At 41.8% G+C, this 25,081-nt stretch overlaps 1 protein-coding gene across 2 annotated transcripts in view; it reads left to right on the forward strand.

Annotated features, from left to right (window-relative positions):
- Positions 1–24,527, forward strand: part of RNF19B (ring finger protein 19B) — a 25,219-nt gene extending 692 nt beyond the window's left edge. The window contains exons 2-10 of one of the 2 annotated variants that reach the window (XM_029230617.1): positions 29–482; positions 13,484–13,689; positions 15,240–15,384; positions 16,761–16,923; positions 17,374–17,488; positions 18,505–18,645; positions 19,592–19,799; positions 22,558–22,689; positions 23,718–24,527. In XM_029230617.1, coding sequence (XP_029086450.1) covers positions 29–482; positions 13,484–13,689; positions 15,240–15,384; positions 16,761–16,923; positions 17,374–17,488; positions 18,505–18,645; positions 19,592–19,799; positions 22,558–22,689; positions 23,718–24,174 — 2,021 coding nt within the window. In that variant the 3' untranslated portion in view covers positions 24,175–24,527. The remainder of the gene's footprint in view (positions 1–28; positions 483–13,483; positions 13,690–15,239; positions 15,385–16,760; positions 16,924–17,373; positions 17,489–18,504; positions 18,646–19,591; positions 19,800–22,557; positions 22,690–23,717) is intronic. The other variant, XM_029230618.1, reaches the window with a different exon arrangement.
- The last annotated feature ends 554 nt before the right edge of the window (positions 24,528–25,081 follow it).

Below are 25,081 nucleotides of genomic sequence, written 5' to 3' on the forward strand. Positions count from 1 at the left end.
CCTCCGGGCCCGCGCCCCCGCCCGGCGCCCGCGCCGCCGCCGCCCGCCCCGGCCCCTGCCGCGGCCCAGGCCCCGCCGCCTGAGGCGCTGCCCGCCGAGCCGGCCGCCGAGGCCGAGGCGGAGGCCGCGGCGACGGTGGGGCCCGGGTTAGACGATGAGGAGGCGGCGGAGGGCGGCGGCTCGGGCCCGGAGGAGGTGGAGTGTCCTCTGTGCCTGGTGCGGCTGCCGCCCGAGCGGGCCCCGCGCCTCCTCAGTTGTCCGCACCGCTCGTGCCGGGACTGCCTCCGCCACTACCTGCGCCTGGAGATCAGCGAGAGCCGGGTCCCCATCAGCTGCCCCGAGTGCAGCGAGCGACTGAACCCACACGACATCCGCCTGCTGCTCGCCGACCCACCGCTCATGCACAAGTACGAGGAGTTCATGCTGCGCCGCTACCTGGCCTCGGACCCCGACTGCCGCTGGTGCCCGGCCCCGGACTGCGGGTGAGAGCGGGGGCGTGGCCCGGGGGCGGTGGCCGCGGCGGAGGGAACCTGGGGCCTGGGGCTGGTCACCGCGTGTGACCGGCCCCAGGGGCCGTCCTTTGCGCACCGTGTGTGTGTGTGTGTGTGTGTGTGTCCCAGCGTGGAGGGAGAGGTGAAGGATGACCAGGGGGAGGGAGGGCCAGGCGGCAACTGCGGAGAGCCGGTAACCGCTAACCATCCGCACGCCCAGAAGAGTAGGGTAAACGCACCCAACACCCCACCACTGCCCGAGGGCTTGAAGTGGGGGCTGAGCAGTCGGTGAGAAGGGAGCTGTCCATCAAGTCAGGAGGCAGGGAGAGGCCGTTTTTGGTCGGGTGAATGCCCCTCTGTCCAGAGGTAGGGGATATGTCTTAATGAGGATGGGGAGGGGATATCTGGCAAAGGATGGAATGAGGATATCATTCTGAGGGGGCAGCGCTTTGGCGGGGTGTGTCCATTTGACTGGGGCATACTTTGCAGCGTTTCGGGAGGAGGGCTGTTCTTTCTGCCCACCACTGCTGAAAGTTGGAATGCAGGTGACTGAAATGGCACTAACGGGAAAGGACAGCTCCCAGGCAGCGCTCTGGGGGCACCCTGGGCATTGTGGTGTGTCTTCTGTGCCAAGCTCTTGGGGGGCACCCTGTGGTTCTTACACTGCTGTCTTGGGCAGGGTGCAGAGTGGACAGACCCTTTCTTTGTCCAGAGGAGCAACGGGGCACTGAAAAGGATGCCCAGAGGTTGACATGGTAGGAGAAAATGTGTTTCCCAGCTCCTCTGATCTTGAGTTCTTGACGATGCACCATGTATGCCGACTTTTTAAGGTCAGTGAGAAAATAGGCAGTAGATGCAGAGACATAATACTACCAGATTTCACTATCTGGAGCATTCAGTGGACACCGCCCCCGACCCCCACCCCCCACCCCCGACCCTTACCTTTTAAAATCTGATTGTGTGTTACTGTCAGTACATCCCATGAATGATTGCATGTAGCAAAGAGGGGCGTCAGACTGTGCCATTACCTGCTCTGCGACCTTGGACAGATCATTTTATTCTTGTGTGTCATGTTTTGAGGACAAAAAGATGCTAGGGATTCCTAGTAAAAAGCTGAGTGTTCGTTTCTTTCAAAGGAGTTAAGAAAGGCTCTTAATTGTAGCCTATATATCAAGGCTTTTAAGATTTCCGTGATTCTGCTATTTGTCTCCTTCAAAAGAAGCCGACTTAGAGTGTCTAGGGGAGTAAGATGAGTTATTTTCTTCTATTTTTCTGTTCTGACAAACTTGTTTAGAGATGGATGTGTTATTTAAGCTCGCTGAGTTGGGGTTTCTAAATTACTTTGAAGTGTTGTGGTCAAAGGTTGGGGCATTTAACTATGGTAGGTCGCTTTCACTTTCAGTTAATAAGTATCAGAAAGAACCTGGTAGGCTCTTGGAAAAGTTTGCTTATATCTGGACATCTGGTGATCTTCCTAGCCTTAAGAGGTTAATTTACATGGTATTGAAGTTTTACAGACGCTATTGATCTGTTTTCTGAACCAAAGGAATATTTACTTAAGAGAACACTGCTTGGTTAACTTTGGAATAATATATTAACTCCTTTTTCAGATGTGAATTTCCTTGAATTTTAACTGAGAAATGTGGCATCTCTCATTATATTTCTGGAAAAGTTCTCTTTTTGTTTTTATTTCTCTGAAGTCAATCTCTGTCTTTGCTCACATCAATAAAAATGAACAGGAATTAATTTACAATCTTGATGACAACTCTAAACCATTACTGATTTGGAAGTTATTAAAAAATTAGGCCATTTCTTATTTTAGCCAAGTAGTGGATTACTACCATCCAGAGGTTTTTTTTAATTAGTTAAAAAACTAACAATTTTAATATAATCTTTAAATGTGTTATCTGTGGGTTTAAAGAAGGTGAAGTCTGGGAAAAGCAAGCAAGCTAGCATCTGAGTATCTATGTGTCAGGCATACATAATTTAATTTGATCCCTGCAACATTGTAAGATAGATTTGATCTTGTTTTACAGGTAAGGAAACTGAAGTTTAAATGAATTGAGTGACTTGTTTAGGGTCATATAACTAGTGGAATCAGGCTTGGAACACTGGTCTTAATTCCAACCAAGGCCAGTATTCTTTTCTCTCAAAGCATAAAAAGCATAGGCTTATCAGCATTATTGGGGATGCTACTGTTTGGGTCATTTCATCAAGTGTGGCCTAAGGACAATGTTGAGAGAGCCAAAAATGCTAGAATCTGGTTTCTCTTCTGATTCTTATTGTTAACAGGCTATTACATACTTTATTTTTCTTACCTGAAATAGGCCTAATCCTTTCCTTACTTGAGAGGCCTAATTGATATTTTCAGAGTGTTTTGAGAATTCAGTTGAAGGTGTTAGATAAACAGGGAGATAAACAGGGAGTGACTTTAAATTTCTGTCACTTCCCAAATAGGTGGGGATGTGGCCAGTGGTTTTGCCACCTCTTTTTAGTGTCATGAGAAAAATAACTTGTTTTGTTTTAGTCAAACTGTTCTATTCTTCTGGGTCAGGTAGAAATCATGGATGAGAACTAGAAGAGAAGCCTAAGACCCCAATTGTGTCTTCTCATACCTGACCATCTTTACTGCCTGCAGATTAAGTTCCTGCCAGCCAAATTTATCAAGTTCCTTTTTGCTCTCTGTGTGTATATGTGTGTATTTGGCAGGGTGAGGGGAGCATATAAGTGATCTGATCGTTAGTTTTACTGTGATCACTCACGATAATAAGAACACTATATGTTAAACGATTCATTATTTGTTTATAAAATATTTGTGGAACAGAGAAAAGAATCTTGAATATTTCTTTTTTCATACTTAAATACAATTTTATTTTATTCATAAATAAGGGAACTGATTTCTATGGGAAAACATTCACATTATTATTAATATTATTAAGTACAATATTACCAAGTGCAATTTTTTTTTTTTTTTGCTGTGCGAGACTGGGGGATCTTAGTTCCCAGACCAGGGATGGAACCCGGGCCCACGGCAGTGAAAGTGCCGAGTCTTAATCACTGGATTCCCAGGGAATTCCCACCAAGTGTAATCTTTAAAACATACTTTCAAATGAGATAAAATTAACTCAGAATACAGATAACTGACATTTTTATAGTCCTTTATAATCTTCAGACTGTAACTTCATTCAGAAATAATTTCATTTTAGTTTCATACAGGTAGATGGTGGTAAACTCATTTTATAAAAGAGAAGCCAGTTCAGAAAAGTTTAAGTGTGGGACCCAGTGTCTCACAGCTGATAAATGGTACAGTTGATATGCTACCCCTTAGAGTCTCTACTTAAGCACAAGGTCTTTTCAGAAACCTCCAAATCATGTAAACATGTAATGTTTTCCTCTCAAGTGCCCTGTTGCCTATCTTTAAACCCCTTCAGAATCTCTAGAAGACTGAGGGGTGAGCAAAGGAGACGACAGAATATTTCCTGGCATACAGGGGGCAGATCTTCTTTACAGAAGAACAGGAGATAAGGCTGTCTTGACCTAAATTCTTTGTGCAGGTCCACCACTCCAGCCTCTCATTGCTGCCTCTGTCTCCTGCAGAGACCCCCATCCCACCTGACCCCAGAAGGTAGTATCACTTATTGGCCATCCTAGATAACTGGACTGGATTATCCCATAAACAGGAAGCTTCTGTTTGTCTCGTAACACTTTTATGAGGGAAGAGCAAGCTCCCTGAACAAGACAGATTTCTCAGTCAGTGAGGGAGGATTTTCACTTTCTGAAGCCTTCCTGAACCTCTTCTCTCTCTCTTTCTTTTAAAAAATATAATTAATTAATTTATTTTTTAAAGGTGGAGATGGGGAGCTTTTTTTTTTTTTTTTGGCAGTACGCGGGCCTCTCACTGTTGTGGCCTCTCCCGTTGCGGAGTACAGGCTCCGGACGCTCAGGCTCAGCGGCCATGGCTCACAGGCCCAGCTGCTCCACAGCATGTGGGATCCTCCCGGACCGGGGCCTGAACCCGTGTCCCCTGCATCGGCAGGCGGACTCTCAACCACTGCGCCACCAGGGAGGCCCTAAAGGTGGAGATGGGGAGCTTTTAAAAACAATGTTTATTTATTTATTTATTTTGGATGCTCCAGGTCTTAGTTGCAGCACGCGGGATCTTCGTTGCAGCATGCAGGTTTCTTCGTTGCGACATGCGGACTTCTTAGTTGTGGCATGCAGACTCTTAGTTGCACCATGCGAACTCTTAGTTACGGCATGCATGTGGGATCTAGTTCCCCAACCAGGGATCGAACCCGGACCCCCTGCATTGGGAGCATGGAGTCTTACCCACTGGACCACCAGGGGAGACCCCTGGACCTCTTTTCTTAATTTAGCTCTGTACCTTCATTTTCATAACTCTTTATTCCCCCTACAACGCCCCTCGCCATTTACATCATCCTACAGCCCAATATGTCTTTCTCATATGTGCCAGAGTACTCACTCTAAAATGGAACATTTTATATCATTGCCCTGCTTAAAACTGCTCATACCTGACCTACAAGATGACTTCTTATGTCTTTAAGAACTTATTCTTTATATGATCTATCCTTATGATTTAAGACCCTTTATGGTCTCCAACCATCTTTTGATCTTGTTTTCTATTTTTCACCAACATCAATATTTCCCAAGGTATAGGCATTACTATTGAAAAGAAAAATGTTTTATGATTGAATAAGCTTGGGAAATGTTGGATTGAACAAAATAAAGCAACTCTATTTATGAGCTCCTTAGACCCTTTAAAAAATACTAATATACACTGTAAATCTTGTTAATGCTAATATGCAAATCTTCAGTCTGGTATAATTTCCATAAACTGAGATCACCAGGAAACATGTTTTGTTTTGTTTTGTTTCGATGACATCTTTAAAGCATACCTGAAACTTTCCCTATTTGCAGTTCTCTAAACTCCTTTAATAGTTTTTCTGTCCTGCCTTCTGTTACTGTCCTTATTTAACACTAAATCTTGTGCTCTGAGTAAATTGAGAGCTCCTCTAGACTAGGATATCTATATTCCAACTTTTTCTGCAACTCTGAACAAATCTTTCGATTAGGTCCCAGAAGAATGGGATGAATAGTTAAATTTTTGATACGGGGGATAAAGACTACATACTTTTGAGAGGAGAAACAGATAAGAGGAGGGTGTGCAAGAAGAGGACAGACAAGTAATCATTAAACAGACACTTTTCAAAATCATATGGTGTTGAAACTTAGGTGAGTACTGGGTATTACAAAAAGGAGTTAGACATGGGCCTCTTGACAGGGAGTTTGACCTGGTAGAGGAGACAGATAGGTAAGTAGGAAGATAATTATAAATGCAATGTAATATATACTAAAGAAAATACAAGTGTTCTTAGAAGATGGATGAAAGGTTTTGCATGATGGTGTCAATAAAGACTTCGTGGAGGAGGTGATATTTGATCAGGGCTTGAAGAATATGAGTAGAAATTTATACCAGACAAACAAAGATGAGGGTAGAGAAAAAGATGTCTTAAACCAGAATGTTATGAGCAAATGCATGGAGGTATAAAAATTCAAGACTAAGTCTGGAGTCTCGTTTGGTTAGCCTCTGGATATACAATATGGGGAACATGATCTGGGAAGTGAATTGAGATCCATCTGAAAAGGTAGATTGGATTCAGATTTATAGGTCTATCTATGCCATGCAAAGAAGTGTAAGTTTGAAGGACTTTTTTCTTTTTTGTTGAAGGATTTTAAGCAAAAGAGTAACATCATGAAAGATAAACTTCTGGAACTGGAATTTGGATTGGAGTAGGGAATAAAGAGACTGCAGTCTCTTGCAGTTGTCTGGTCAAGAGATGACATGGGTTTGAACTAGCGCAGTAAAAAGGAAGATAGTAAGAGTATGGCTCACTGTGACAACTTGGCCCATGTTTTCCACCCTTATATATGCTCAGGGTCTGTTTGTAAATGGTTATATGGCCAGGAACGGTGAAGTACAGACATAATATAGGAACACATTTCTTTAACTCCCAGGGTTTGTTGGAGCATAATCAAATTCATACTATTGGGAATTTTCCCCCCAGGGCTGGAGTAAGGTAATGCTGTGGTCTAGCTTGTCACACATTATAATGTTTCTCAAGATAGGAAATTAACAAAATTAATAAAAGTTGTATGAACTTAATGGGGGGAGGAAAGGATGCTTCTGTGTTCTTAGCATCATGCAATTTCCTACACCTTCCATTTAGCTTCTAATTAGCAGACCCGAATGCTCTGTTCAACTAAGAAAGCAGAGTAGGAGAGAGGCTCCCGTGTAGGACATGGAAGAGAGGGAACAAGATAGTCAAGGCAGTTTTGGTCTCAAGGATGAAGGGTTTTTCTTGACTGCCTGGGGTAGAAGATTGCCCTATTCAGAATTTAGGAGTTTGCTCTGCAAAGGGGCTTAAACAGAATTTTAGGATTAAGTTATAGTACTTGACATAAAGAAAGCCAATAGATACGTGGATGAGTTTAAAAGATTGCTTTAGGGAAAAGTAATGGCCCAGGAGAAGAGCTAAATGACCTGGGGAAAGTAAAAAACCCAAACAGGAGAGGGTCTCTATCATTCATTCAACACAGGTATTTTAAGCATGAATCAGTGTGCTAGACCCTGGAGATTAAAAGATGGTTGATACTTTTCCTTCTCTAGTCTGGTTGGGGAAGCATACATATAAACAGATAATTACAATATAATGTGTTAAGTATTGTAAAGTAATTATGCACAGACACAAAGTGGGCAACCAACTGCCTGGAGAGGTTAAGTGGATTTTTATAGAGAGGATGACATTTGAGCTGGTTCTTAAATGGCTAAGTATTTGCCAGGACAAGAAGTAAGGAGAGGGCGTTTCCAGGCTGAAAGGAGTAGAATATGCAAAGGCCAAGAAGTAGGACAAAACACGCTGTTTATCTATACCATAACTTTTGGGACAAGATCTCAAATGCAGTTTGTTTTTTTTAATAAATTTATTTATTTATGGCTGTGTTGGGTCTTCATTGCTGCACACAGCTCTCTCCAGCTGCAGCGAGCAGGGGATACTCTTTGTTGCAGTGTGTGGGCTTCTCATTGCGGTGGCTTCTCTTGTTGCGGAGCACGGCTCTAGGCATGCAGGCTTCAGTAGTTGTGGCGCGCAGGCTCAGTATTGTGGCACGCAGGCTCAGTTGCTCCACGGCATGTGGGATCTTCCCAGACCAGGGCTCAAACCCGTGTCCCCTGCACTGGCAGGCAGATTCTTAACCACTGCACCACCAGGGAAGTCCTCAACTGCAGTTTTAAAATATGTTTAGTTTTGGGTTTTTTTAATAGAAATTTATTTTTTATTATTTATTTATTTTATTCATTTATTTTTGGCTGCATTGGGTCTTCGTTGCTGTGCACGGGCTTTCTCTAGTTGCGACGAGAGGGGGCTACTCTTTGTTGCGGTGCACAGGCTTCTCATTGCGGTGGCTTCTCTTGTGGAGCACGGGCTCTAGGCGCGCGGGCTTCAGTAGTTGCGGCACTCGGGCTCAGTAGTTGTGGCTCACGGGCTCTAGAGCACAGGCTCAGTAGTTGTGGCACATGGGTTTAGTTGCTCTGCGGCATGTGGGATCTTCCCAGACCAGGGCTGGAACCCGTGTCCCCTGCATTAGCAGGCGGATTCTTAACCACTGCGCCACCAGGGAAGTCCCAAAACATGTTTAGACTTAAAACATGTTTAGTTTTAAAACTCGAAGGCTGCAAGCACCTATACTACCATTTTAGGGATAGAATCTAAAGTTTGGAGATTTTAATTAGCTCAGTGTCATGCAGTATGAGTCAGGGGTAAGGAGCCCAGACCAGGCACCCAAAAACAGGAATGCCAAGTCTCGTGCCCTGAGTAATTCTGTGTCATGGTAATAGGTTGCTGGGGGTCTTGAGTATTTGGGGTTATTTTACTTCTTGGAACCAAATTCCACACCCAAAATTGACATTGTCAATACTATCAAATGTTCTTTGAAAAAAAAGAAGAATCTGTTAATAAATACTTACTCCCACCATGTGAGGTAGGAATGGATCATGAAATGCTCAAGGCTTCCTGACTGGCAGTCTATCTAATGTGTATTGTCAGAAGTTGACTTAATAATTTTCTGAGATCATCCAATACCTTTCTCATTTAACACAAAATAGCAAGCAAGTCACTTTCTTGAGGAGAAACGTTTTTTATCTTTAGTAGTTATTTTACAACTAGGTGGGATAAATTTGCTCAGAACTCCTACAGGGTATGAATCATTTGCATTCATACATTGACCTCTTCTCACTTTGCTCTTTCTGAGAAGAGTTTTAATACAGCCTGTATTATGTAACATAGATGATACCTTGTCATCGGTAATTTCAGTGTCATTCTCAAATCAGCTTGCAGAATCTGTGATGAACCTGAGAACTTAAGTTGCTATCGTGAACATCTAATGCACAATCAAATAAGCAAACAAACCATAGAATAAATCTAAGAAAATGTTATTAGTCTTTTGTTTAAGCTGTTTGAGGTCTTTGACTGTTGGAGTAGAACATGGAATAGGTAACAAAGCCCCGATGGCAACACCTAAGCCTGAAATCATTGACCTGTCTAAAAATTGTTTGAACTTTCACAACTGCTGTCCTCCATTCTTCATTTGTTTGTTTAAATTACTTTTTTTTGGAAAAGAAGAATTATTTTAAACAGGTGTCTACTTGTTAGTCTGTGCATTTAGTTGACATTTTTAGAATTAGTCAGAAAGGCTAACAGTTTGTGAATATATTTTTTTTTGTTTTTTTTTGTTTTTTTTGCGGTACGTAGGCCTCTCACTGTTGTGGCCTCTCCTGTTGCGGAGCACAGACTCCGGACGCACAGGCCCAGCGGCCATGGCTCACGGGCCCAGCCGCTCCGTGGCATGTGGGATCTTCCCGGACCGGGGCACGAACCCGTGTCCCCTGCATCGGCAGGTGGACTCTCAACCACTGCGCCACCAGGGAAGCCCTGTAAATATATTGGATTGCTTGTAGGAAAGTAATTCTTGGTAAATAAACATGAATTATAAGAAGCAGTTGATACTGGTGCTGATAGATTCTGAATTGTCCATCTTTACTAAGAATATGTGTCAGAAGGGATTGGGGGGAGATATGGCCATATTCTATGTTAATTCATAAGATAGATGAGTGGTGTTCTTCGATTCTGGAACCTGTCAAGACAAGAGATTTCAAGGTATACATTCAAATTGGGGAAAATAATTTTTTGGAAAGATAAAATGAGCTTTCAATATAAGTTGATCACGAACCCATCTATGTTCATTGTCTCTCAGTCTGCCATCAGACCAGCTTCACTATGAAACTTAAAAATGAAAAAGTATTGAAATCATAAAACTCCTAAAAGAAAACATACGCAGAACACTCTTTGACATAAATCATAGCAATATTTTTTTGATCTGTCTCCTAAAGCAGAGGAAATAAAAGCAAAACTAAATGGGACCTAATTAAACTTAAATGCTTTTGCACAGCAAAACAAACCATTGACAAAGCAAAAAGACAAACTACTGAATGAGGGAAAATATTTGCTAATGATATGACTGATAAGGGGTTAATATCCAGAATATATAAGCAGGGAGAGGGTGTGGAGAAAAGGGAACCCTCTTGCACTGTTGGTGGGAATGTAAATTGATACAGCCACTATGGAGAACAGTATGGAGGTTCCTTAAAAAACTAAAAACAGGACTTCCCTGGTGGCACAGTGGTTAAGAGTCCGCCTGCCAACACAGGGGACACGGGTTCGAGTCCTGGTCCGGGAAGATCCCACATGCCGTGGAGCAACTAAGCCCACGCGCCACAACTACTGAGCCTGCACTCTAGAGCCCGCGAGCCACAACTGCTGAGCCCGCATGCCGCAACTACTGAAGCCCGCGTGCTTCTCTGCAACAAGAGAAGCCACCGCAGTAAGCCCGCGCACTGCAACGAAGAGTAGCACCCGCTCGCCGCAACTAGAGAAAGCCCACACGCAGCAATGATGACCCAATGCAGCCAAAAAGAAAAAAAACTAAAAACTAAAAATAGAACTACCATGTGACCTAGTAATCCCACTACTGGGCATATACCCTGAGAAAACCATAATTCAAAAAGAGACATGTAGCACAACGTTCGTTGCAGCACTATTTACAATAGCCAGGACATGGAAGCAACCTAAGTGTCCATCGACAGATGAATGGATAGAGAAGGTGTGGCACATATATACAATGGAATATTACTCGGCCATAAAAAGAAACAAAACTGAGTTATTTGTAGTGAGGTGGCTGTACCTAGAGTCTGTCATACAGAGTGAAGTAAGTCAGAAAGAGGAAAACAAATACCGTATGCTAACACATATATATGGAATCTAAAAAAAAAAAAAGGTTATGAAGAACCTAGGGGCAGGACAGAAATAAAGATGCAGACGTAGAGAATGGACTTGAGAACACAGGGAGGGAGAAGGGTAAGCTGGGACGAAGTGAGAGAGTGGCATGGACTTATATATACTACCAAATGTAAAATAGATAGCTAGTGGGAAGCAGCCACATAGCACAGGGAGATCAGCTGGGTGCTCTGTGACCACCTAGAGGGGTGGGATAGGAAGGGTGGGAGGGAGATGCAAGAGGGAAGAGATACGGGATATATGTATATGTATAGCTGATTCACTTTGTTATAAAGCAGAAACTAGCACACCATTGTAAAGCAATTATACTCCAATAAAGATGTTAAAAAAAATTAAAATTTTAAAAAAAGGTAATTAAAAAAAAGAGAGAGACAGACATGTACCACAATGTTCATTGCAGCACTGTTTACAATAGCCAGGACATGGAAGCAACCTAAGTGTCCATCGACAGATGAATGGATAAAGAAGGTGTGGCACATATATACAATGGAATATTACTCGGCCATAAAAAGAAACGAAACTGAGTTATTTGTAGTGAGGCGGATGTACCTAGAGTCTGTCATACAGAGTGAAGTAAGTCAGAAAGAGAAAAACAAATACTGTATGCTAACACATATATGTGGAATCTCAAAAAAAATGGTTCTGATGAACCTAGGGGCATGACAGGCGGAATAAAGATGCAGATGTAGAGAATGGACTGGAGGACACGGGGAGGGGGAAGGGTAAGCTATGATGAAGTGAAAGAGTAGCACTGACATACATACACTACCAAATGTAAAATAGATAGCTAGTGGGAAGCAGCTGCATAGCACAGGGAGATGAGCTCAGTGCTTTGTGACCACCTAGAGGGGTGGGATAGGGAGGGTGGGAGGGAGGCGCAAGAGGGAGGGGATATGGGGACATATATGTATAGCTGATTCACTTTGTTATACAGCAGAAACTAACACAACATTGTAAAGCAATTATACTACAATAAAGATGTTAAAAAATTTTTAAAAATAAAAAACAAAAACAAAATATATAAGCAGCTCATACAAATCAACCTCAAAAAAATTTTTTAAATGATCCAATTGAAAAATGGGCAGAAGACCTGAATAGACATTTCTCCAAAGAAGACATACAGATGGCCAACAGGCACATGAAAAGATGCTCAACATCATTAATCATCAGTGAAATGCAAATTAAAACCACAGTGAGACATCACCTCACACCTATCAGAATGGCTATCATCAAAAAGTCCACAAGTAACAAATGTTGGCAAGGATGAGGAGAAAAGGGAGCCCTCATACACCGTTGGTGGCAATGTAAATTGGTACAGCCATTATGAAAAACAGTATGGAGGTTTCTCAAAAAATTAAAAATAGAACTACCCTATGACCCAGCAATTCCACTCTTGGGTATTTATCTGAAAAAAGAAAAAAAAGACCAACACAAATTCGAAAAGATACATGCACGCCAATGGCAGCGTTATTTACAATTGCCAAGATATGGAAACAACCTTAAATATCCATCAACAGATGAATGGATTAAAAAGATACGGTATATATATACAATGGAATACTACTCAGCCATAAAAAATGATATTTTTCCATTTGCAGCAACATGGATGAACCTGGAGGGTATTATGCTCAGTGAAATAAGTCAGACAGAGAAAAAAAAAATACTGGATGATATCACTTATATGTGGAATCTAAAAAATAAAACAAGCTAGTGAATATAATAAAAAAGAAACAGACACACAGAAATAGAGAACAAATTAGCAGTTACCAGTGGGGCAAGGGAAGGAGTAAGGGACAGGATAGGGGTAGGGGATTAAGAGGTACAAACTACTATGTATAAAATAAATAAGTTACAAGGATATATAGTACAACAGAGGGAATATAGCCAATATTTTATAACTATAAATGGAATATAACCATTAAAAATTGTGAATCACTGTGTTGTACACCTGAAACTTATATAATGTACATCAACTAAACTGCAATTTTAAAAAAGTATACTTGCTTTAGTTTTTGCTGTTGTACTTTATTTTACAAATGTTCTATCCTTTAAACAAATTCTATTTTCTCTAAATATATCAAATCATCAAAAGGAAATAGTTTTGTACCCTTATTTATGAAACTTACTGGGACAAACTGCTCCTAAAGCAGCTTAAACTATGACTGAATACATGCTAGAAATTCAGACTGGACTTCCCTGGAAGTCCAATGGTTAAGACTCCACACTTCCACTGCAGGGGGCACAGGTTCGAACCCTGATCGAGGAACTAAGATCCTGCATGCCATGCAGTGTGGCCAAAAAAAAAATTCAGGCTAAGTATGATATTTTCCCCTACTTTTTCAGGAGATAAATGATATGAGTTTTTAGAATCTCAAGAAACAATTTACTTTCTCACACAGAATGTTTTAAAGTTTGTTAGGTGTGCTCGTGCATGTGTTATTTGTTATATGTGTGTTCTTTCCTCTGCATCGTATGAAGTGGTGGGGGTACCACACAGTGTTACCCCACTGGGACTGATGCATGTCTTAACTTACTTATATCTCTTCCTATTTCCTTACCCAGGTATGCTGTTATTGCCTATGGCTGTGCCAGCTGCCCAAAGCTGACCTGTGAGAGGGAAGGCTGCCAGACTGAGTTCTGTTACCACTGCAAGCAAATATGGCATCCAAATCAGACATGCGATATGGCCCGTCAGCAGAGGGCGCAGACATTGCGAGTTCGGACCAAGCACACTTCAGGTCTCAGTTATGGGCAAGAATCTGGACCAGGTATGAGTTGGCATTGTCTCATTTGTCTCTTTATTGATATTTCATAATGTGAGCCCAAAGCTGGGAGAGATTACCTTCCTGTATAACTCAAGGATTAGAGAGCAGAGACTATTTGTTTTTTGTTTGTTTGTTTTTATAAATTTATTTTTATTTATATTATTTATTTTTGGCTGCATTAGGTCTTCTTTGCTGCACTCAGGCTTTCTCTAGTTGCGGCGAGCAGGGGCTACTCTTCGTTGCGGTGCACGGCCTTCTCATTTCAGTGGCTTCTCTTGTTGTGGAGCACAGGCTCTAGGCACGTGGGCTTCAGTAGTTATGGCACACGGGCTCAGTAGTTGTGGCTCACGGGTTCTAGAGCGCAGGCTCAGTATTTGTGGTGCACAGGCTTAGTTGCTCCGCGGCATGTGGGATCTTCCCGTACCAGGGCTTGAACCTGTATCCCCTGCACTGGCAGGCGGATTCTTAACCACTGCGCCACCAGGGAAGTCCCAAGTGCAGAAACTGTTTGGTAATATTTTCAACACTGTATTTGGTATGTAGCTTCTCTCTCTGACCATTTATAGGTTGTCCAACCCAGGTGAAATTGGAATAAAGCAAAACTGAATTCTGTACTTTCTGCCTTCTTAGTAATGTGTCTCAGATTGGAGAGCAGTTGGGTCCTTTAGCTAGGGGCTTTTTCAGAACTTTCACTGTGAGCAGAAAGACGTTTAGTATTAAAACTGTACTGTTTTCCTACTAGCTTTAAATACATCACTGGTTTTGGAAGTAGGGTACAGATTTAAGGAAAGGAAATAATATTAGTATGGATTAATGATTAACCTTAAAAGGAGGAATATCACACATTCAGTTCCAACCTTGACATGTCAGAGCGAACCTCTTTTAAAATGTCAGTGGGTTTATTGCCTTTTATAAGTGTGCTTTATTTCACTGATGTCATTTGAGAGAAGCTAGTAGGAAAGATTTTACCATTCACTTTTTCCTGGCACAGTATAATCTCCTAAATTCTCTTTGTAATAGGATAGTTCTAGCTTGCTGTGAAAATTACCAGGTGTATGCTATATAGCATACTCAATTGTTTGTAGGTTTTGAATTTTAAAGTATCATGGGAAGGGACTGTGAATTATGTTAACAGCAAATCACAGTGATACTTGTACCTGAGAAATGAGTTTAAAGCCAAATGCAGGCTGCAGACTATTCTTCCTGTAGGACTGTGCTTTTAATTCTGCCAGCCTATTGGCTGCTGAAATTCCATTTTTCTTGGAACCATCTTTCTCTCTAGGGAAGTCTCCTTGCTCAGAGTGTGGCTCTAGTGCTGTGTAAGATGCCAGATTGGGGGATAGGCAGCTCAGTATGAGACAGGATCCATTTTATGAAATTTCCTGAGGTCTAGACATAGCCAGCCTTCCAGTGAAGTGGGTTGCACAATTTGGAATCCTCAGTCAAGAATTCTTGACTGCCTCTTCATTTCTTGTGCATACTCCTAGGAATAATAAAATCAAACGAGGTTTAACTAGGGATATTTTTCTACCCATTCTTTCTCCCCCACTTAGCAGATGACATCAAGCCATGCCCACGATGCAGTGCTTACATTATCAAGATGAATGATGGAAGCTGTAATCATATGACCTGTGCAGTGTGTGGCTGTGAATTCTGTTGGCTTTGTATGAAGGAGATCTCAGACTTGCATTACCTCAGGTGAGATGAGAAAATGTCTATTGTTTTTATAGTCTTGTTCTCTTACTGATGTAGGGAAAAGGATGTCAAAGAAACATCGTTGTCTGTCCTCTCATTACAGCATAAGGAAGCTTATGCTGTAAAAAAGTTCCTCTGAAACACCCTTCCAATCATGTTTTTCTCCAGCTCAGCAACTTCCAGTGACTGTTTTCCATTACCTTCCAGATATAGTTCAGTTTCCCTAGCATGGCTTTTAAGGTTTTCTGCAGTCTGGCCCCAATATACCTTTTTCCATTTTGCTTTCATAAATGCTATGTTCCAGATTATCTGTGTCTCTTCTGTGTTATCTTACCTCCATACTTCTTCATGTTCTTTCCTTCACCTGGAATGCTTTATAATCACCTCACCCCCCAGCAACCCCCTTTTATCTCAACTGTTCAGTTCTTATTCAGCCTTCAAGGGCCACTTTAAATGCCATTCCATCTCTGATGCCTTCCCCCAGTTTTTTCTGCCTCATTCTTCTTTACTGACATTCTTTAAATGTTCTATAAACGTTATCATGACTTTTACTTCATTTACGTGTCTAATTTTGTTAAACTATATTAAGAGTCTTCAGGCCAGTATTACCTTTTTACAGTTCCTTGGATGTAGTAGTCATTAAAATATTGTCCTGAAGGAGTTAATATTTACAAACTTAACATTCATCGTGTGGATGAAACATTTTCATTTCCAATTTAGCAAACATTTGATTACTTACAGTATACCAATTATTGGGGACACAGGGGTGCGTAAGACATGATCCCTACTTTCAAAATTACTTTTATCTAGTAGAGAAGACAGTACAAAGGGAGTGGACAAAAGTGGTTGGACTCAGAAGGGCTGAGTGTAAAAGTAGCCAAACTCAGAGTATGAAACTGTCATAAAGGGTATGATGAAGTCTTTTTATATCCTATCCCAGGAAGATGGTTTGCAGTATCTACATATGCCAAGAAAACTATGCAAATCAGAGAGAGTTCATTAGCTGCAGGACACAGTATGTATGGATGAGATGTCAAGTGCATAGACTATGCAGGATCCCACGTAGTATCACTCAAAGAAGTAGGTTCAGTTTGGTGGGTTAGAGAGGACAGAGTGCAGCAGAAAAGAATGGAAAAGAGGTTTCGTTTCAAGTCTGGAGGCCTGCCTTTACGAAAAGAGAAAAAAAAAGTAAAGAGCCAGAACTCTAATAGTCTGGCCTTGTCCTTTGCTCCCCCTCATGTAATAAATTCATTTCTTGTAACCTCTTGTAACTGTTAATCACTCCTATAGAAAAGAAGGCTCTTGCTCTTATCAAGCTCTCTGATGACAATAGCTGCATTTGTAATATTGACATTAACTTCAGCATGTTTCCTCTGTAGCCCCTCTGGCTGTACATTCTGGGGCAAGAAACCATGGAGCCGTAAGAAGAAAATTCTTTGGCAGCTGGGCACATTGATTGGTGCTCCGGTGGGGATATCCCTCATTGCTGGCATTGCCATTCCTGCCATGGTCATTGGCATTCCTGTTTATGTTGGCAGGAAGGTAAGATATGTTGAGTTCTGTGCATGTTCCATCTTCAGGTTTGTTGGTAAAGGTTTGAAGGAAATGGGGAGGAGCTTATGTTTCAGAGCTGCCTGAAAACCAGCTGGTTCTTAAATAAAACTAATTTCTTAAGTGGATTTTCATAAATCCCCAAGAGATCTGAAAGTTCTTATTAACATCCTGGGCCTGGTTTGTCTCAGTGACTTAAAGGTAAAATGCTTACTTCACTCCCCTGAGTTACTTTGTCTCTTCTTACATTAACTTTTTCTGTATTAGTTTATATCGTCCTGGTCTGAGTTAGATTAAAATGTGAGAAAGATGTCTCTTTGACATGGGGGAATATGTTTTAATATAGGTAACTTAAAAGGGAATATTCACTTATCCTTTTTCTCCCTAGCAAAAAGATTGATGTCCTAACCTGCTGACCTGAATTTTCTTTCTTATTCTTAGATTCATAGCAGGTATGAGGGAAGGAAAACCTCCAAACATAAGAGGAATTTGGCTATCACAGGAGGAGTGACTCTGTCGGTCATTGCATCCCCAGTTATTGCTGCAGTTAGTGTTGGTAAGAAGCTAGCCAGGACCATGACTCCTCCCCTTACACGACCCACTCCCATTAGCTTTCTGGCCTCGCAGTTTAGCCAGCCGGCCAGATGTTTCACCCTGGATGCTCCTACATTTTATGTCAGACCCACCTTGGGAGTTTATTAGGCACTATTATTATTATCAGCCACACTAAAGTATCAGGGTTTGGGATCTTTCATTCGTAAGTTAGTGCCTAGAACTCCATCTGGCACATTAAAAAGATTGAATTAAAAAATATTACTTTAAGGCCTAGTTTTTCACCTTTCCTCTTCCTTCTTCATTTGCCACAGAACCCACAGAACAAAATTACTTTTCATTTGCTTAATGCCTCACAGTATTTTGGAAGGCATGAAGGTCTGTTTTAGAATAATAATAATATAATGTTTTCTGAGACTCTCCATGTGCCAGGAGCAGGTCTGAGTGTTTTGCCTGTATTAATTTACTTAATCCTTACAGCAGCCCAATTGTAACAGAAAGGTGCAGTAATTTGCCCAAGGTCACTTAGCTGGGACATGAATTAAGGCAGTCTGACTTCAGAGTCTGGGCTTTTAACAACTAAGCCATTCTGCCTTCCACAGCAGCAAGATTTTGGAATTAACACTCTGGGGGGATCCTAAACCCTAGGAGTCACTTATTTAATGTTTGATTATTGATTGGTTCTTGGATTAGCACTTCAGCAGTGAATGGAAGGGGGAAAATGAAAGCAACATATATTTACTGCTCTGAGCACTGTACATACATTGATCATTGGCAACCCTAGGAAGATATGTCCAAGGTTATAACAGCTGGTAAATTGGAGACAGGATTCTAATCCAGGCCTTTCTGATTCCAAGTCCAGTCATCATTCTGTTGGACCAGTCTACCTCTTTAGCATAGCTATCTTCTGTCTTTCCTTGGCCCTTTATAAAGTGGTTTGTCTGTGTTCAGCCCTGGGAAGGAGAATTCAGGGCAGCTGCAACCTGATGGCCTGCTGACATGTTTCCTTATCTTCCCCAGGTATTGGTGTCCCTATTATGCTGGCTTATGTTTATGGGGTTGTGCCCATTTCTCTCTGTCGTGGAGGTGGCTGTGGAGTTAGTACAGCCAATGGAAAGGGAGTGAAAATTGAATTTGATGAAGATGATGGCCCAATCACAGGTAAAAGGAGAATTTTAATTTCCCTTTGAATTTTTGGAACACAAGATAAAAGTCAGTAAAATTCAGCACATTTTACAGAGAGATTGACATTGGATTACATTGGCTAATGAGCTTTATAGGAGGTAAAGTATTTTTAGCTTTTCATTTCTTTTTTCCAGAGTTATTAGGTTAATTCCCCTGGTACTTGCCTCTGTGTGGCAAAGTACAAACTAGTAGGACTCCAAGTAACTCTAAGTATGCTGGTAATAGTAAATTACATAATTATAATTATAATAAAGTCTTATATCTGCATTGTACTTTATAATTTTCAGAAGACTTACACAGTTGTTATTTTCACTTGGCTTTTACAACAGCTCTGAAGAGAGAGGGCCAGGGCTGTTATTATCCCCAATTAAAGGGAACTTATTTAAGCCTTTGTCTCAACATCTGTTAAATGGGTTTAAGAGCTTCTGCAGAGCTGGAACTATAGCAAGTCTTCTGACTTATACTTTGATGTTGTTTTCACTTTACCATATTAACTAACCTGGGACACAGAGATCCCCAAAGGTCTTTCAAACTTCCTACTAGAGTCAGCACACGACCTAAGTGTATCTTGAAATTCTCATGTTTAATTAGATGACATCTATAGTGTAATGGAAAGAATAGGAGACTTAGAATCAGATTGTAGTTTTGTGTGACTAGCCACAGACAAGGCATTTAGTTCTAAGCTTTTGTTTCCTCACCTAAAATTGGGGCTATTAGTTCCTAGTTACTGGGAAGATTACATGTGAGCATATGTTAAAACACCGGATATGTGGTAGCTGCCTGTAGTAGCTATTCATTAAGTGAATAAATGAGTATTTTTCTACATGAATATTCTCTGCTCTGAAGAGTCATTGCAGGAAAATGCCAGACTCTGTTTTGATGCTGTGCTATCATCAATTGAGATGTTTGGTTCCATCCCCAGTGGCAGATGCCTGGCGAGCCCTCAAGAATCCCAGCATTGGGGAAAGTAGCATTGAAGGTCTAACTAGCGTATTGAGCACCAGTGGAAGCCCTACAGATGGACTCAGTGTTATGCAAGGTCCATACAGCGAAACAGCCAGCTTTGCAGCCCTCTCAGGGGGCACACTGAGTGGCGGCATTCTTTCCAGTGGCAAGGGAAAGTACAGCAGGTAAGCAATTTCTGACAGAACCAGTTGGAATTATAAGAAGTAACATATCATATTGAGCCATTTCTCTGTGCCAGGCATATCTCATATAGCATATCATTTTGATTTAATCATCAATGGTGTTTTTTTGTTTTGTTTTGTTTTAACTTTTACAATTAGAAAATAGGCTAGAAAGGTTAAGCAACTTAAAAGTTCTGTGTTTTTTCCCACTGCACCATAGTGGCTCCATATAAAGAATAATTTTTTTTTTTTAAACACAATAATCCTGTGTTCCTGGCCAATCTCTCTCTCTGTTTTTTGTTTTTTTTTTAAATATTTATTTATTTATTTTGGCTGCACCAGGTCTTAGCTGCAGCACACAGGATCTTTAGTTGCAGCATGTGAACTCTTAGTTGCGGCATGCATGTGGGATCTAGTTCCCTGACCAGGGATCGAACCTGGGCCCCCTGCATTGGGAGCACAGAGTCTTAGCCACTGGACCACTAGGGGAGTCCCAATAAAGGATAATCTTGACTTCAGATCCTCCCTCTACTACGTTAGGCTGCCTCCATCAGGAAGGGGAAGCATGCATTTTTGTAGAATTCCCAAGACTGTGTCCTCCATTAGGCTTATCACTGGCTTTTAGTTGAACAGCATTTATACTATATCTTGTGGCTTATTGGTGCTGTGATCCTTAAAACCTTCCTATTCTGATTCCCATTTGATAGATGAGGTAAATCAATTCTATAAACTTGTGTTGAGAATATGTAAAGCTTTATGACTAAAAAGGTTATGACTTGGTTGGTCGTTTTACCAGTTAGAAAAAACAGAACATATTCAGAGGAGCATAGCAGATGTTACATGAGAAGCAGTTATTTGAACGCACTGGAGAAGAGAGCCCTGGGGAGGGGTAAAGGTGGTACAAAACAAGGTAGGGAGGTAGGGGAGATGCTTGCCTTCAGATATCTGAAGGGCCTTGAACTGGAAAAAAGCATTAAGAGTTCTGCCTCATGCCAAGAGATAGATTAAGACGATTTGGCAGAAGCTAGAGGGAAACTAATTTTGTTTCATTATAGAGACTATAGGAAAAATCTATATAAAGTCCAAAGAAGGGATGGATTACGTCTATCCCTGGAAGTGTTTATAAAGTGAGACCAGAGGGCCATTTGGCTCTTAGAAGGAGTCAAGCAACAGATGGCAGATGGACTGGATCCCACACCAGTGCTTGTCAGTTACCTGGGAGCCTTTTCAAAATAGATGTCAGCACCCTATCCCAGAATTAATAAATTAAAATCTCCCAGATTCTCTCCTAATCTCCTAGGGATCTGTGTTTTGAAAAGGTTCCCCAGGTGATTTTAGCATAGCCATTGCACAGACTAGCATCTGCGAACCACCTAAGGTGATAGATGGCCTTTGTGAAAGGCCTCTTCCAATTCTAACTGTGATTCTATGGCAGAGCTGAAACTAGGACCCAGGTCTCTGACTCAATGTACTTTCCATTGCACTGCCTCATTTTCCTGAGCCATGGCACATTTTTGAAGGGCATCTAAGGCTGGAGCAGCAGAGCAAAGACTCAGGCAGCAGGATGGAGGTTGATTGAATGTGCAGCTGCAGGCTGCTGCTGACCTGTCTGCGTTTCATGACTCTGGTTGTCTCTTGTTAGGGGATCCTGCCCGCACATGCTGGAGAATTCACTGTTATGCTTTCTTAAAACCAACACCCCTGTAAATAAGCAGACATAATTGGATACTGACTTGCTGAAACTGCAACTTAGGCAGTCCAGCTGTTCCAGTACTGTGAAAGCCTTTTATAGGAAGTAAATGAGTCAGATGGGTTTGACTGTGAAACCCATTATGAGGAAATACTTAAGTATGCAACCAAGTGATGTTGGAGTCAAGAAAGGAAAAGCTGTGGGTCCTCTGAGACACCATTGGGAAAGTTTGCTGCTCTTGTCAGAGGTTGACTCTTATTATGTCCTTTAAGCTCATAGGCTGGGGGTAATTTGATTGCTAAATGTTTAAGTTCCTAGTATGTGCAAGACATGGAGGGTAAAGCGTGAATGAGGTGTGGTCTCTCCTTTTTTGGAGCTCACAGATGACTGGGAAAGAGATGCATAAATTGATTTAATAAATAGGTAGGTGCTGTGGGAGCACTTAGCAGGAAGTGACGGGTTTGATAGAAGAATGAAGGGAGATGATACTTTCTTTGTTGTTAAGGACTGAGTATGAGTTTGTCACATAGAGAAAGGAAACTTCCAGAGAGAGGGACTAGCATATGCAAAGTCATAGAGGTATAAAATGTGTATAGGTGCATAAGGAAAGAAAAAAATTCAGTGTGATTATGATTTAGGACCTATGGTGAGAGATGGAACTGGAGAGAGAGCTTGGAGGCAAATCAGTAGACCTTAAATGCCTGTTGGCAAGAGGGAGCCAAGAGAGGGCTGTTAGAGTGATCAGGTTTTTGTCCATGTTGGCACTGATCTGGAAGTTGTTTGACTTGGACTTAGGGCTACTGGAAAGAGAGCCCAATTGCAGTTACCCACTCGGGAGCTGTTGAGGGCCTGAAGTTAAACAGTAGCAGTGGGGATGGAAAGGAGGGGACGATTTCAGTAGATAAATTTAAGAGAGAAGATGTGTGGGCATCTGTTTGAGCTATTTGACATTTGGAGAAGATCAGATCAACTCAATTTGCAAGAGAATAATGGAAGAGGTATGTGCCAGGAAGCAGACTGTCTCGGAATACCCAGGTCTCGCATTAACTTAAACGTCCCCTCTTTACACAGGTTAGAAGTCCAAGCCGATGTCCAAAAGGAAATTTTCCCCAAAGACACAGCCAGTCTTGGTGCAATTAGTGACAACGCAAGCACTCGTGCTATGGCCGGTTCCATAATCAGTTCCTACAACCCACAGGACAGGTATGTGAACAGTCAGAAGCCTAGGAGAGGTTGCATTTTTTTGGTTGGGTTTTGGCCTTAGAAGCTCAATGCCTCATGTTAGGGCTCTGTGTACCACCTAGTGTGATACATAGTGTGTATACCCTGTGAATTCATCCAGCAAGTTCTTGGTATGGGAGTATTTGGCATCTCTTGATTGATTTTTCTTGTTAGCACTTGATTTTTAGAGGTTCTTTCTTCCTTTTCTATTTCCTTTTTTTTCCTTTTCTTTTCTTGGCTATTGCAACAGTGTAATTATTCACGTGGAACTGAAGAGCTAGATTGGTGTCCATTGATGTATGTATGTAGCTGTATGGTTTCTGCTCTCATGTTGCTCTTTGCTTGATGTGGCTCCTGTTGCCTATTTCTCTTTATATTTGAGAAGCTAGTGTATCTGGTATGGTGTGACTGCAGCACTCCCTACTGGAGAGATTCTGGTTTCTTCTAATTGTGGCAGAGAAGTAAAAAGCTGTGACTCTTCTTTCACTTTCATATTTTGAGTAAGATAGTGTGAGGCTCCGAACCTTAGTTGAATTTTGGAAGCTCATTTTTAGTTGTTTAAAGAAATTGGCAGAATAACTAATAAGGACCTACTGTATAGCACAGGGAACTCTTCTCAATACTCTGTAATGACCTATATGGGAAAAGAATCTAAAAAAGAGTGGATATATGTATACATATGTATAACTGATTTCATTTTGCTGTACAGCAGAAACTAACACAACATTGTAAATCAACTATACTCCAATGAAAGTTAAAATATAAAGAAATACAGAACTTGGCAGAGATGTTTGTGTTTGTGTGCGTATTTTAAATCAACAAAAAGATCTAATTGTTCTTCTCCATCTTATTTGAGTGTTAGGTTAAGTTTTATTTTCTCTAAAAGTGAGCTCTATTCTACTATTTACCTATATTTTCAGACCTTCTAATCCTGAACCCACAAACTGCTTTTACCAACAGGTATAGCATGACCCATGCATGATTCAGCAAAGTGGATTTTGTCTCCACAGAGAATGCAACAATATGGAAATCCAAGTGGACATTGAAGCCAAACCAAGCCACTATCAGCTGGTGAGTGGAAGCAGCACGGAGGACTCACTCCATGTTCACTCACAGATGGTGGAGAATGAAGAAGAAGGTGGTGGTGGCGGTGGCAGCAATGAAGAGGATCCCCCCTGCAAACACCAAAGCTGTGAACAGAAAGACTGCCAGGCCAGCAGACCTTGGGACATCAGCCTGGCCCAGCCCGAGAGCATCCGCAGTGACCTGGAGAGCTCTGATACGCAGTCCGACGATGTGCCAGACATCACCTCGGATGAGTGTGGCTCCCCTCACTCCCAAGCCGCAGCCTGCCCCTCAACACCCAGAGCCCCAGGTGCACCGAGCCCAAGTGCCCATATGAACCTCTCTGCCCCAGCTGAGGGGACGACTGTCTTGAAGCCGGAAGATGCAGAAGCCAGAGTATGAAGTGGAATAAATGCTCCTGTTCTGAGAAGCACACTTGTAACTGCATCTTTTGGAATCTTTTTGGGGGGGCAGGGATTTACATATTTTATTTCAAAGATTCTCTGGTCACAGGTTTTCCCCAGGGAAATTCTGAGAAATTTGCAATTTCTTAACAGAGGAAACATGGAAACTTTGCCCTTGGTTCCACCCCCCATCCCCTTTGCCCACCCCCCACCCTTTTTTAGTTTTAATTTATTGGTTAAACTGATGGTGGCAATCTGTGAGGTGTGTCAAAGAGTGTACAGATGTATGTGTGTATATTGTATGTATGCTAACATATTACTGAAGGACACATTTTAATAAAGATTTCTGTCGTAATTCAACTCCTCTCATTTTCCTTGGCTTGGATAGTTCTCCAGAGCCAAGTGTTTGAAACAGACCACTACATCTTTAACAGTCTCTAGATCTAAGCTTTCCTAATCCCAGGGAAGAAGGATGGTATTCTAACCAGACTGCAGTGGAGTCATCTGTAAACCAATGACTCCTAGTATGACAGGAAGCAAAGCCAAGCTTGACTTGGACTGTGTAGTCAGACTGAAGAATTAGCTGAGTCAGCCAGATAGAGAAGCTGGAGATTAAAATGAGCCTTGTTTGCCCTCTAGAGGCAGCTGTGCAGTTTTCCTATTAAAGCTTTATTTACCCCTTTCTGCATTATAGTCACTATTAGAAACGTGCTTCAGAGGAGGGAAGGGGTATCAGTTCCAGTGGCTCTTCAGAAATCCCAGTGAATGTTGCATGGTTATAAGTTGGGGAACAGAGTATTCTTACTGGATAAAGAAATGTACCTATTCTGCATAATCACCAAGCAATATCCTAGGTGTTTGTTATGCTCCCGTGTACACAGTCCCTGTTCCAAAAAACTCTCTAG

This window comes from Monodon monoceros, unplaced genomic scaffold (genome assembly GCF_005190385.1).
Source record: "Monodon monoceros isolate NGI ecotype Baffin Bay Population unplaced genomic scaffold, NGI_Narwhal_1 Super_Scaffold_18, whole genome shotgun sequence".
In the NCBI taxonomy this organism is placed as follows: Eukaryota; Metazoa; Chordata; class Mammalia; order Artiodactyla; family Monodontidae; genus Monodon; species Monodon monoceros.